At 40.5% G+C, this 14,726-nt stretch overlaps 2 protein-coding genes across 7 annotated transcripts in view; one reads left to right on the top strand and one right to left on the bottom strand.

Annotated features, from left to right (window-relative positions):
• Rufy1 (RUN and FYVE domain containing 1) overlaps positions 1-1,019 on the top strand; it is a 58,530-nt gene extending 57,511 nt beyond the window's left edge. The window contains exon 18 of the mRNA XM_046457059.2: positions 393-1,019. Within this exon, the coding sequence (XP_046313015.1) occupies positions 393-536 (144 nt within the window). The 3' untranslated portion in view covers positions 537-1,019. The remainder of the gene's footprint in view (positions 1-392) is intronic.
• A 4,056-nt stretch (positions 1,020-5,075) lies between these two features.
• Positions 5,076-14,506, bottom strand: Hnrnph1 (heterogeneous nuclear ribonucleoprotein H1). Of its 6 annotated transcripts, XM_046457054.2 has the most exons (14): positions 14,374-14,502; positions 13,769-13,897; positions 12,108-12,263; positions 11,762-11,905; positions 10,102-10,240; positions 8,978-9,156; positions 8,819-8,890; positions 8,630-8,763; positions 8,350-8,485; positions 7,948-8,007; positions 7,766-7,855; positions 6,937-7,029; positions 6,440-6,489; positions 5,647-5,845 (listed from the first exon to the last, which is right to left on the bottom strand). In XM_046457054.2, exons 2-13 carry the CDS (start codon positions 13,863-13,865, stop codon positions 6,440-6,442), a joined length of 1,350 nt encoding a protein of 449 aa, XP_046313010.1. In that variant the 5' UTR covers positions 13,866-13,897; positions 14,374-14,502; the 3' UTR covers positions 5,647-5,845. The 6 variants fall into 6 exon arrangements, with proteins under 6 accessions (XP_046313007.1, XP_046313006.1, XP_046313009.1 ...); XM_046457051.2 differs by lacking the exon at positions 6,440-6,489 and having other exon boundaries at positions 5,076-5,845; positions 13,769-13,881; positions 14,374-14,506; XM_046457050.2 differs by lacking the exon at positions 6,440-6,489 and having other exon boundaries at positions 5,076-5,845; positions 14,374-14,503.
• Positions 14,507-14,726: the final 220 nt, after the last annotated feature.

Raw genomic sequence — 14,726 nt, 5'->3', positions numbered from 1 at the left:
ATCATGTCTGTCTACAGTGCAGGCCTGACTGGCCCCAGGTGAGTGGTTTGGTTCAAGATCTGGGTCTAGTCTAACAAGTCTGTAGAGCCAGTAAGAGCAGAGGATGCCCACTCTGCCCACCTGGTGTCTGTCACATACTCAAGGAGCCCAAGCACCTAAGAGGTTCATGGCAACAATTTTATAAAGTGAGTGACTCCCTCACGCCCCAGGAAGGCTGGCTAAAAACACTGGGTCACCACTCTGGAATGCAGCAATCAGAGAATGAACCAGGATCTCCATAACACTGGGATTGCTAGACAGTGTCACTGTGGGGAGGGACCTCAATGTATTAGGGTGGGTATGCAGATCACATCTCCCTAGGGGTCTGTGACTACCTTTTTCCTGTCCTCTAGCACCACTGCCGGAACTGTGGGCACATATTCTGCAACACCTGTTCCAGCAACGAGTTGGCCCTGCCCTCCTACCCAAAGCCAGTTCGAGTGTGTGACAACTGCCACACATTGCTGCTGCAGCGCTGCTCATCCACTGCCTCCTGAGGCCTGGCCAGCCACCTTCAAGAGCCTCAGCATGGAGGGCAGCCTCAGGTACAGTGCCAAACTCTGGGTCTCCAGGGAACACCAGAGGCTGGGGAAGTTTCCCAAGAGAATCAGAGAATGAGATCTCCACTTGGTGGCTGTTGCTCCGAAGACAGTGTGCCAAGTGGCTGTTGAGCACCTAGTATGAACTAACTGCAACTAACTGCTGGACTGAAACTCTTCCATCTGCTTTGTTCCATCACTGACTTTGGTCCATATGTAAACATGATTTCGCTGTCATTTTTCACTTCTCAAATTTATCCTTTTTTATAGCAGTTGTACTCTAGTATGCAATCAGTTTTTCTCCTCCCCAAAATTTTTTATTTGTGCAATGCTTTATAGCACAAAGCATCTATCCTTGTGCTTTGTCTGCTTTAGAGATTTGCTCTTCCATGTCCTTGTGAATACCTCTTGTTGGCCATGCAATAAAGTCATTTATTTTTCCCTGGTGTGTACAAAAAGTTTGTGTCAACTGCACAGAAGCCTGGGGCACCCTGCCCTCCAGCTTGCTCTTAGGGTTCTGAGCCATGAGGTCCATAGCCAGGAGAGCAAGGTTTTAGGTGAAGATGCTTTTGAGTGGGCATTGCACAAGTTGGGGCTATGGCCTTAAGCTTGTTATCAAAGCTCAAGTCATTCATTTATTTATAGAGGTGCTGCTTAATTTACAATGGGGCTATGTCCAGATAAGTCAAAATACTATACCTAACCTGTCAAACATCATAGCCTGCCTGCAATATGCGCTTACAGTTGAGCACTCATCTAACACAAAGCCTGTTTTATATAAAGCATGTGATTTATTGGAAAACTCTAGTTTTGGGGTACACCAGTGAAAGTTGAAAAATGACCCAAGTTGAACCATCTTAAATCAGGACCATCTATTTATGGGAGTGGATAAATGATAGATAGAAGAACCTGTGGAAAAAGTACCTGCCACACATTATTTTTAATTTCATAAACAGTGTGAAAGCCAGGCGTGGTGGTACATAATCCCCAGCGGCTCAGGAGGCCAACATAGGAGGATTGCAAGTTCAAAGCCAGCCTCAGCAAAAAAAAAAAAAAAGCAAGGGGCTGTGAGACCCTGTCTCTAAAATGTATCCCCCACACACACACCCCCAAAAAAGCAGTGAGTACACTGTGCCTAGTGGCCCACTCCTATAATACAGCAACTCCAACGAATGGCAGGACAACAAATTCAAGGCCAGCTTTAGAAAGCTAATGGAACCCGTCCTCAAAGATTTGGGCAGGAGTTGAGGGTGAGGCATTTATTTTCAAAGGACTGGGGGCCGCATGCAGTAGCACATGCCTGTAATCCCAGTGGCTTGGGAGGCTGAGGCAGGAGGATCACAAGTTCAAAGCCAGCCTCAGCACTTAGGTCTCACTGAGTTGCTTAAGGCCTCACTATCTCTAAATCAAATACAAAATAGGGCTGGGGATGTGGCTCAGTGGTAGAATGCCCCTGAGGTTTAATCCCCAGTACCCCACCATTACCACCCCAAAAAAAGACCTGGAATGTAGCTCAGTGGTAGAGAACTGCTGGGTTCCAGCCTCACTAACCCCCCTGCCCCCACCCCCACCAAAAAAATGCTAGGGCAGGTACTGTTTTCGGACTGTTCTTCTCTGGAGCCCCACCTGAGGTAATGCAATGCCCAGACATCAGACAAGTCAGTCCAATCTAGGTCTTAGACTTCCGACCTTCTAGACTGACACCTTGCTTTTCTAAAACCCCATGCTTTCACTTCCCACAGTTCCTTAGCTTGATATTAGCTGTACCAGACCTGCCATAGTAGAACCCAACACTGGCTGTCTTTCCTTGGGCTTTTCCTGCAGAAGGTCACCTACAGCCTCCATCAGTCCTGACTCTATGACATATCTATAGTACTGTCAAAACCAAACTCCACATTTATTGCTCCCTTCAACATCTGTCTTACAGATGGAAAAATGTGGGAGGGTCAGAAGTTTAGGCCCCAGGATTTACCCAGGGCCCTACAGCACAGAACTGCATAGCAAGACTTCAAAACTAGATCTGCCCCACATTAAAGCCACATTCATTCCACACTGTAGGCTTTTTTTTTTTTTAAGGCATTTTAATTAATTGCTTGTGGAAATATGAAGCTACTTTGGAAGACAGTTTGGAGATTTTTTAAGAATTTAACCTTTATTTTTTATGTGGTGCCAAGGAGTAAACCCAGTGACTCACCTGTACTAGGCAAGCACTCAACCACTGAGCTACAACTCCAACCCCAAGCTATGTTTTCAAACCCTATTATAGAACCACATGGCATCACAATAGACTACATATATATATACAAAGCACCTGTTAACCCCACACAGGGCCCAATTTTCAGGAAAAGTTTACATCCCCAAACTGTTCTGGTACCATCTATCTGTACGTTTATTTTCAGTGCGCCCAAATTGAACTTTCAGGGAGCTTTAGGGAAGTCACTTCACTTCTGAGCATTAGGTCTCATCTGCACACACAGAAAAGGAAGGAAAGTAATACTTTCCTACTTCAACACTGCTCCGAACATTCAATAAAAAAAATTTCACATGAAAATTCCCACTAATATGTCTGATATTTCACCCAACCTTGACAATGGACACAGGTCTAAAGGATACAAACACTTAGTTGTCTCGGTGGTCAAAATAACATACTCAGAATTGAAATATACATCTGAACTCTGGAACCTGCTAAGTCCCTGGTTTGGCACCACTCATCCCAACAAGAGGGCCAGCCAAGTAGTGCCTCTGAAGTATAAACATGCAGGTGATGAGGGACATGGCAGGGGCAGGGGTCAGGGGTGGGATGCACACTCATGTCTGGTTTAAAATGCAGATTCTTAAGGCTGGGGGTATAGAAGAGTGATATAGCTATTGCATAGTATTCAGTTCAAATCCCAAAAAAAAAGATTCTGTAGTCATTGCAAGGTTCCAGATGAGGGACTGATTCATGAAGCACAGGACTCAAAAGAGCCATAATGGTTCTTAACCTCATTTTTAAAATCCCAGTGCCTAGGCCAGACTGGCCTAAACTTGCAATCCTCCTCAACTAAATGTGCCACCATGCTCTAGCCAGGCCAAGTGTCTCAAGATGTTTCTTATTCCAAGCACTGTTACCCAAAGGATCCACAGAAGAAATTCAAGGCTCAAAGTTCTTGGTTGTAGATTAACTTACCAAGATCACAAGGGCAGCATCACGTTTAGCAAATCATGACATTATAGTATCAACTCCTAATACTGCCTGGCCTGAAAATTATCTCTAGGCCTGTTTAAGATAAAAACTACATGGTATATTGTAGGCATTTCCATCCACTAGTGTGGAACTGCATCCTCCTCCCAGCAGGGCATGCAACCAAGCGACACCTGCAGAACCCTCCATGTAAGTCTTCTATGTGCAATGCTGCCAAGGAAAACAAGAAATGAACAAAACACTTTTTCAAGTCTATTCACTGTACAGTAACAAGTTTAAAAACCTTCAGGATGGGCATGGTAATAATTTAACAGCTTTAAAGGCCATAAGCCCACACACCACATGACTGCAACCTAAATTCTCTAATACCATTTGAATAAGTAATGTTTCCCAAACCACAAGGACCTTATTTATACATCTACCAAAGAGCTTCCTTGGTCTGTATCTCTAAGAACTGCCTTAACTTATGTCTAGGTGTTGTGTCCAACTGCAACTGAAAAATATTAAAAAAAAATCATTTGAACTTGAGCAAGCAAAACATGAATTTCAGTGTATGAAATTAAAGCTAATTATGTGCACACCAAGAAGCGCTTTATGATATTTTAATTGTTTTGCAAGGCAATGGGAGTTTTGCTCCCAAATGGACTTAAGAATTAAGCAAAAATGTAAAGCTGAAAACTGCAATTTCAGACAGTGAAGGATCTGCGGTTATAGCTCAGTGTTAGGTACCATACTTGTCTAGCTTGTGTGAGGCACTGGGTTCGATCCTCAACACCACATAAGAATGAAGGTATTGTGTCCATACAACTAAAAAATGTCTGTGAGCTGGGTATGCAGCTCAGTGGCAGAGTGCTTGCCTTGTATGGGTGAGGCCCCAGGGTTCACCAGAACAAAAACCATCTTATGACCTTTTAGCAGACAACCTTTATACAAAATTCAAAAAATGCAATCAGACCGGGGAGGGCAGCTTCCAGCCACCCCCTTGCTTCTGGAATTTTTTGTAGCCATGCCTGAAGGCCTCCCAGACATGCAGGCCATGCAATGAGCTCCCCTTTGTTTTATGCAAGTGCTTACAAGTTATAAGCAGCTCAGATCAGGTCCTGTGCAGCCAGGCCAAACCATACAGCTCTTCCAAGGACCCCAAAGCCATGTTTACCTGCAGTTGCACTGAAGGGAATTGAAGTCTGAAGACATCTAACAACAGCCTCAACTGCCGAGCCTCTCTGCCAGTCAGATAGGAGGACCTACGCCCCAGGCAGGAATAGAGCACCAAGAAACAGTCCACATGACACTGAAGCACAGACAAGACAAAGTGCAGTTTTTAAAAGGAAGATTTATTTGACAAGTTTCACTTAGCGCAATACACCTAAAAGGAAATCACAATACAATGAAGATTTAAATCAAGGCCTCAGAATTTCATACAAACACCAAGACCGAAATCCTAAAGTATTGGTATTGCGTCTCAAATATTCCCAATTAACTTAAAAAAAAAAAAAGCTTAAAACTTACGTGCCTTACAGGTTATTAAAATGAAACTAGAATTAACAAACATGCCAAAATGTTTCACTTTTAATTGTAGACACAGCTCCTATATTGAGTTTTACAAAAAGCATGTCTTTCAACATGCATCCAAACAGTGTTCAATGTAATATGGTATAAGAGCAACATTTAACATAATTCAACTGCTTTAACCTAAATACGCTTACTGCTTAAGTACATCCTACAATATAACTAACTTGAGAAAAGCTGAAAATTGTTTAACAGTTATAGTTTACTCAACTTTGCTGTTAACATCCTGGATGACTGCTGTGTTCAAAAATACTGAACCTTAAATCTTTCAAATAATCCTGATTCCCACATATAGAGTAAGCATAAGTCACAAGCTTGGATTTCAAAAACTGTTAAACTGAAGTTTTGTTTTTTCTTTAAAAAAAAGTTGACCAAGAGTCAGTGATCAGGATCAATTACATTCCCCATCCACCACTCATACTGGACATGCTAGACATCCCTCCCATTCCGTTCACGCCCATAGATGCACGGCTTCCACTATTGTAGTAGCTGCTGTTCATTGCTCCTTGGCTACCTGCAAAGAGATCAATTTGACAAGTTAGAAGTAGTGTCAGACACTCAGTCAAATAAAATAATGCATTCCAAGAAAAAATTTAAAATGTATACGAGTACAAATGGCTGCTGTCCAAGTGGCGAGAAGCATGTTTGGGAAAGGGGAATCCCGACTCCAAACAAGTCTCAATTAACCCCTTTTCTCTGCAGTACCAACTTGCCAGACTCTTGTGCTACCATTTAAATGGATTCTTCAGGATCAACGTAGAAAATTAAGTTTAAAGGAAAACTAGTGTTTTTCAAAAATTGCAAAATTACTTCATTTTTTTAAAGCTAAGCAAGGCATTAAAAAAAAAAAATTTACCATAACAATCACATTGTGTTCTTCGAATGGCATGTATGAATAGGGAGCACAGGGGATGTCTCTTGCTTTTCCTATTCATAGTGGGCAGGAAGTGAGAGGACAAAGTTGGACTAAAGGCAACTCACTGTGCCCAAAATGGCAGCCTCCATGGAGTTAAGTCAGAGCCATTGACTGCTATAGAAATAGTGTTATTACAACATATCAGTATTTGCTATTGAGAATTTAAATTATATTTTTTGAGAAAATATTTACCTATGCAATGTTTGATTGAAAATCACTGGAGTTTTCCTGTAAAACTTGGTCTGCAAAAGGATTTTGTAGGGTAAGACTATAATACCAAAATCACCATTCTTTAGACCAATTGAAAAAAAAATTAATAAAACCATCTCTATGTTAACTGACTAGTAAATAACGGTCCTAAACCCAACCACCATTCTACTTTAAAAATCTCCCTCCATCAAAAATTGATTTAACCAAAAGACAGAAAAAGTGTACTATTCTAATGTTTTAATAAATGAAGGCATGGTTTCTGGCTCGATAGTATTTCAAAGTTGCAATCACTAATTTATTAAATTCATAGAACATTTCCCCCGCCCAATGATTGTTTCTGAGAATTAAGCTATTAAGAACAATTAGGATCAAAAGCATACATTTAATAACCCAATCTCACAAAAAAGAAACCTGCATAATTTCCCAACTAAAGAAACCTACCTAAACTTTATTTTACGTATATAAAAAAACATGCTTACCATATCCACTCATGCTGCTCTGGCCTCCATAGCCTCCTCCATAACCACCACTCAGCTGCTGGCTAGCTGGGCCACCATAACTGGACTGGTTTGCTGTTAAGTTAAGAGAACATTAGAGCTTTGTTCCTTATGTAATGTGGTACCTGGTGGTACCGAGCTTGTAATTCTATATCTATGATTTTCCAGTCTTCATCTTATATTACTAACCCTGTCTCCTGTCTATTGTCTATTTACCAGATTAACTCTTCTATTCGTCATTGAGCTAGTCAAATATTTATGAACCAAATGGTTAACAGCAGCATACACGTCAGCAGGACTAAATCCACGATTCCTTAAGCAGAGGCATTTTGTGAACATCTCATGAAACTGCTTGACTGGATTTAGTGGGGTTTCCCCCTTAGCTTGTTACGTTTATGTCAATACACAGGTATCACTAAATACCTAATTATCCCCAGCTAATTATGCCCCCAAATTAATTATTTTAATCCTGTTTTTACTATTTTATTTTAGATGTAAGCTTCATACTCTAATAATTTAGCTGCATTCTACATTTCCCCCCAAAGTACTTAAATCTAATTTGAATTATCTATCCTGAGCAGTTGATTCAACTCGAAATTTACATAGTAAATAATACAGTCATTACAAAATTCATTTAAAGTAATAAACTGCTTTCTTTGCCTAACTTAAATTGTTACGCTAACTTAATTATACTAAACTTAAATATTATGCTACACTTATTAATTATGCTACACTTATTATAGATTAACTTAACTTACAATAATCGACTTATACAGATATTTTGGTTTTTAAAAAAACTAACGATATTTACACAAGCCCATGCCTCCCATCATTTGGCTACCATAAGCACCACCGCTTGCTCCTGCTGTAGAATTCAAGAAGAGTTCTACATATCTGTGTTCTGAAATGAGAGAAAAGGTATACAAGGTTAGCTTAAAAAAAGGACACTAAAGTGATATTTACACAAACCCATGCCTCCTAGCATTTGGCTACCGTAAGCACCACCGCTTGCTCCTGCTGTAGAATTCAAGAAGAGTTCTACATATCTGTGTTCTGAAATGAGAGAAAAGAAAGTTTGAAAATGTTTGTTGGTGAAAGAAAACAAGATAAACACTAAGTTCTTTAACAAGTAGATCTGTGAACTTCAAACACTTTTGGTAAAAAAAAAAAAAAGTCTAGCTACTTCTCTGATGTTTGTAGAAACTTGTCTTTAATAAAACATTCATCTAAATTATAAAAAACAAACTTCAAGATATGTTCATAACAAATCTCCTTCAGTCATAACTAATTTTAAAACCCACAAATTTCCAATATATCCAAACCCACTATTCTATTTCTCTATCTTAAAATGTTCACAACCACCTAAGTGTCCCCAAGTGATTAATTCAGACTTACGCATATTTGCTTTGTCTTTTGACATAGCTGCCACAGCATCTTCATGAGTAGCAAACTCAACATCTGCTTCACCAGTTACTCTGCCATCAGGACCAATCTCAATGTGTACTCTCACAGGATTGAGTGGTGAAAAAAACTAAAACGACATTTCAAAGAAATCAAGTCAATTTGCTACTATTATGAAAAACTAAACTGTAAACCCAATTTTCTTCGAGTAGAATAAGGTCCAAGTTTTACTGTCATACTAAATATCTGACTTGTGAATTCATATTGTACTTACATTATAAATGTCATTCTCAGTAGCTCTGTAAGGTAATCCCCGCATGTGTACACAATGCCCTGTTGTGCTCTGGAAGGTAGAACCACCATCCCCATATCTGTGATCAGACATTCCTGAAAAACAGTAATTGAGGTCTAGATGGACAAGAGTGTAATACTCCTCAGCTGAGAAATTCAATTCTTACCTTACCTCTTCCAAATCTATCTGACCCAAATCCATAGCCATCATTATAGCCATTATAATCATCATAGCCTCCATAGCCTGAAAGACAAAAAGTACAATTAATCAAATGAAAATACCTAGACAAACAAGGAACAAACTGGTCCCACCTTGCACATCACCACATACCTCCACCATAAGCACCACGCCTCATCCTCTCAAAGCCAGCTCCTCTGCCAATGCTGTTATACCCTCTGCCAGCCCCAGGTCTGTCATAGGGACCTGGCCGCTGCATGGCCATAAGCTTTCTTGGTGGATCATAATGAGTTCTAACTTCAGCTCGACTGCTCTTAAATATTTCAATATACCTAAAGCAGTGTTCAAGAGGGAGGGGAATGGGGAGGGGAGAGAAAACATTAGTTCATTTCATACAGGTGTTTAGCTATACAAGAAAACAATCTAGTCATAGCCATGAAACTGACTAATATTTAAAGCCAGATTTCTTATATTTGCATAGGCAATGACCAGAAATTCACTCAATAATATTACTTTAAATGTAAAATTTACAGGGAAAAAACTCCTCTGAGGCAGAGCCCAACCTTAGGGGTAGAGAGGAGTACTATAAATAAATGATTTAGGAGGGAAATAATTCCACTCAACTTTCAACACATTTCAACTCAAATCCATTGGCAGTATGTATAGCAAGTGGGCTAAAAGGCCAGCCTCCACCAACAATCTAGCCCACACTACACATTTCCTCTCGCCAATATATACCCCAGCCTATGCTTTTAGTAGGAATCAGCATAGGTAAGCGCATGCTTCAATGAAAAATAGTCACAAGCAGAGAGAATAAAACCTTTTGTGACAATTTCTTGAAAGCTATGCTTATTAATACATATGCAGAATATTTATACAGCAAGAAAAAGTTTGTTGCATTTCAACTTTAAAAACAAGATCAGAAAGTATCACATTTTCTTATGGTAATATTAATTTACTAGGTGGGTGTTATTACAGCTAAAGCCAGGTTTGCATTAATTTTTAAAGCCATAGTCTCTCAACTCCATTGACTGGGGTTAATACGAGTCTCACAAAAATCACATAGCAGACCAAATTAACTAGGGCCAATTTTAAAACCTCAAATTTATTTAAAAGCAATATAGGGCGCTGACTAGCAAAAGTCTGAACATGGCAAAGTATCAATTAACTGGGAATAGGAAATAGATTATTTATTTCCTCCTGTTAAGCAGAGAGAATATGGATTTAATTGTTTACCATAAGAAAAGTGACATATCCAACCAACCATCCATCCCCACCTGTGCCCTATTCTTTCCTTGTGTTTCTTTAGAGCCTTTTCAGCTATTTCCTGTGAAGCAAACTGCACGAAGGCCTCCCCCGTACTCCTCCCCTGGAAGTCCACCGGCAATGTTATCCCATTTGGCACGATTTCCAACCCTTCAACCCAAGGACAAATAACCCCAGTAGGGGGGCAATATTAACATCACAAGCCCAGAAATGATTCTTCTTATAGCTTTAAATAAACCAGAATTTTAACTTTAGGTGAATGGTATGTTTTCAACAAGTATTCTTTTAAATATGCATTGCAATAATATGAAGTTCCACTATTACAAAGTATAACTCAATTCTTAACACACCCCATGGTACAGTATGAATGTATAAAAAAAAAAACTGCTGCTCCACACAAGGTGCATTAAGAATTCAACAATTAAAAACACTCTTATCTATGCAATGTTGAAAAGTATACAAGAATTTAATATAATTTTCAAGCATTAAAATAACAGTTTTACTAAATTCAAGACACACCTTTTACCTCATTTTATATTTCAATGCTTTAAATTATTGGAACTTCAAAAAAAATTTTTTTTTACAAGTACACATTTAAACATTTCATAAAAATTGAAACATTACTTAAATCACATAATTGACAAACATACAATCTAAACTTTCAACAAACAACTATCTACACAGCACAATCATGCACTCTTATGCTCTAACAGTAGTATGATTCACTTCTGGAAATTCCGTCTATGAAAAATCCTTTCCGTGGATACATTCCCAAGCTTACAAAAAGGGCTTAAAGCACTTTCCTAGAAGATATGAAATTATGTTCATTTTTAACGTTGACAGATACATTCAATTCTCACCAATTTAGATAAAACAAAACAGACTTGATTTCAGAAATTCTGACAATATTAGGACTTGATACATATCTGAGTCAAAATTTTAACACATCCTACACTAAACCATGAAAGGATTTCTTGCTCTTAAATCCAATTTTATTATATCAAGAATATTAACAGTATTTAAAACATTATGAACTAACATTCTGCTAAACATGCAATCTTATCAGCTCTTCAGCATAAAAACATTCAAATACTTTAGGCCCAGAACAATTTCAAAGCTTTCTGTACTGTTTTTCAGGTACTGAAACTATAAGCATTCAACCTGTACTCAACTACATTTGACTTTTCAGTAACAGTTTATAATAGGCTAAACCAAGATGTTTCCATAATAATTTTCTGCATAGAGAATCAGACCATTAGAATTATTTCTGGTCTCATGTACCAAATAAGTGTCTTGAAATAAAGACACTTAACTCATAAATTACAACAACCTCACTCATTCTAATGTTAAAGAATCTTACCTTTAACTTGAAGTACTTTGCTAAACAGCAATGTAAGGGAGGTGGTTAAGCTGTTGAGGACAATCCTCAAAGATCTACTCTGAACTACAATACTAAATATAAGTAAAGTTAACATTTTGGTACTTCTAATTTCCACCTTTTTAAGATGGGCTTAAGTTATTTGAAGGTCTCTAGGAAGAAAACATTAATTCATCAGCATATACTCACAACCTATTTAAGTACCTAATCTAATCAATTTTAATTAATGTCTATTAAATAATCATGTTGCGAGAAGCTAGCCAAACTCACTACTCAGCAACAGGACTACATACCTGAGAAGAACTGAACAATTTCTTCCTTGCTACATCCAAAGGGGAGTCCTCTAAGCCGTACAAAGCCATCATTGGCCGTGTCAGGACTATTTGGACCAGTATGCTTCAACACCCAATCCATTTCAACGTTGTTTGACTTGAATACTGAAAGAGGTGCTTAGAATTAGTCAATTTTGGAAAATGATAGAACAAAGTTCAGATTTCCTGGGTCTTTAGATAAACTAAGAAGAGTTGCCATAAACTCCCTTAGATGACCATTTCCATGCGGTCAAATACCTAAAATTCAGAACAGGGTAAGAACTATGTGTTTAACATTTTACTGTTACTAGGGCAACATAAATCAAACCTTCAACATATCTGTGTCCCATAGTTTCTCTGTCTTTTTTCAGGGCCAATTTGACTTCATCTTCTGATTCAAGTTCAACAAAAGCCTCGCCACTCGGTCTGCCTTCTCTGGTGTAGATGAAACGAATACCTTGAGCCCCATTTTGAATTTTGCAGTCTGGAAAGAAAACAACCGTTAATACAGAATTTACACCTAAACTACCTGTGGGTGATACAGATGGAAGTGCCCATTTATGTCACCACTAAAAAGTAAGTTACTTGTGAAGCCTAAATGAAGATATTACCAACTCCCAGCATGTCTCTCGGCATTTAAGCATTCATCCTCTCATCATCCATGAAACTCATTCCCTAAATACATCTTAATTCAAGAAAACCCAATATTCAAAGCAGGTTCGTAATCAAACTCATCTCTAACGCTTGGTACTCAAGTCTCATCATTCTTAGAACTTATAACAAGATCACATCTGGACCTTGGGACTTTACAGCATTTTCTGAACACATCAGATTAAGTTTTGGTCCAACCAATTTGACAGTTTTACAGCTGACAGTTTACAGTTTCTCAATCAAATCCAATGCAGGCCCAATACTCACCTGAAAGGGGATCATGTTACCAAGCTAAAATGCTCCAAGTTGCACAGCTGAAACCAAACCCAGTCTTGCCCCCTGCAAAAGTGGCTTCCAGTATACTTGATTCTTGTATTACAGGTCGTTTTCTGTTACCGTAGCTAAATTCAGATAGTAAGTCAATACTACAAGAATCTTTTCCAAAATTTGAAAACTTCTTCCAAATATAACTCAAGTCTACTCTTACTAATACCAGGAACAAGAAGATTCCAGGAGAAATTATTCAGAAAAGCTACATACAGTTGTTTAAAAAGAAAAAAAAACTACACAACTAAGAAAACATCCCTGGGCTTCACAAACCTCAATTGTAAAGGGAGTTAAATAAAGAAGCAGACGTGGACTGGGGTTGTAGCTTAGTGGCAGAGCGCTTGCCTAGCATGTGTGATGCACTGGACTGGGATCCTTAGCAACACATAAAAAATTCAACAAAGGCATGCTGTCCATCTACAACTACAAAAAAAACTTTTTAAGTAGTAGACGAGCAGGAACTCTTCATTTACCAAATCTCAATTAGGAAAACTAAAATTAGAAAGTGACCATTTTAACTTTTCCCAATAAAAATACCCCTTTCCAAACACCACCAAAATCAGAAAACAATTATACTTTAAATTACTATAATTTGCCCAGCTATTACTAGTCTATTTTCTCAAGATTGAGGGGGAAAATCCCACTTATCCAAATCGACATTTTAGAAAGGACATCCACAAGAGAGGAGTTGTTTTAAGATCGAAAAAAAGAAAGAAAAACTCCAGTGGGCAGCACCCCCATCCGGGGGAGGGGGGGCGAAGAGAACGGGTGGAGCTTTCACAATTTCCATTGCGTAACAGCGGCCCGCTGGGCGAGAGCAGCACAGAGGGAACCGCTACCGCCCGCGCCCCGCCAGGGGGCGCCACCCGCAAGGCCCACTCGCCCCGCCCCGCCCCGGACCAGCCCAGCCCAGCCCAGCCCAGCCCAGCCCAGCCCCAGCCGCAAGCCGGCCCGCTCGCCAGCCCGCCCGACAGTGGGGCTGACAACTCCCGCCTCCTGTTTCAAACTCACCGGAAAAAAAACGTTGCACTTCATCGGCCGAGCAAGACCAGGGCAAGCCCCGGACCTTAACCACGAATCCTTCTCCGCCTTCGGTGCCCAACATCATGGTCTCTTTGAGGATCCTGGCGTCGAAATAGACTGTAAGGCGGGTTATGAGGATAAAACCTAAGAACGTTAACCAAATGACCCTCCACCGTCGGAGCGCCGCACGGGAACCAGAAAGGTGTCAGGAGCTCCACCCGTGCAGATACCTTAACCCACTCCAATACCCCACACCATCGGCCAAGGATCCGAACCCCGAAGCCGTTTGGGGAACAAAGTGCCCAAACTCCAAGCCGAAGGGACCCCGGCCTAGAGCCAGCGTGGAGGCAAGGAAATGGCGGCGGCCGCTTCCGCTCCGCCTCCTCCGACATCTCACACAATAGAGTCGTCGCGGCCTGCAGGCCTCGGCGGCGCTGCCAAGGCTCAGCGAAATTTCCGCGGCATTTAGCGGCACTTCACAGCTTGCCAAAGGCCCCCAGGCTCTACCAGAGCCTTAGGAGTCAAGCAATCCCCGCAAAAAAGAGCATAATTGGGTGTCGCTGGGCGGCAAACAAGGATCCGCGGAGACTCACCTACACACACAACTTCGGCGTGGCTAAGAAGAAATGGCCAGCGGGCGCCTGCGCAACCTAAATAAGGCCCTTTGAACAAGTTCTGCGCACGCGCAACCAGCTCCCTGCACCGCCCCTTGCATCACACAGCAACTAGGCGCATGCGTAATATATACAGTGGGCCCACCTTCGGCAGTCAGACGATTTTGCGCATGCGTTTTTGGCTCAGCCTCCGGCTTCGTAAAGGTGCCGGGCTTTTTATGCGCCTGCGTCTTCCCACAGATATTGAACTTGGAGCCTCAGCGGTTTATAACTTAGTTTCCTGCGCATGCGTTTTTCTTCGAACCGTTCTCTAGTCCTACCCGCCAGAGTGG

Source organism: Marmota monax, unplaced genomic scaffold (assembly GCF_021218885.2).
Source record: "Marmota monax isolate L192 unplaced genomic scaffold, Marmota_monax_Labrador192_F-V1.1 WCK01_AAM20220418_F8-fsc00263, whole genome shotgun sequence".
Classification (NCBI taxonomy): domain Eukaryota; kingdom Metazoa; phylum Chordata; class Mammalia; order Rodentia; family Sciuridae; genus Marmota; species Marmota monax.
This window is presented reverse-complemented; position numbering and strand designations above follow the sequence as displayed.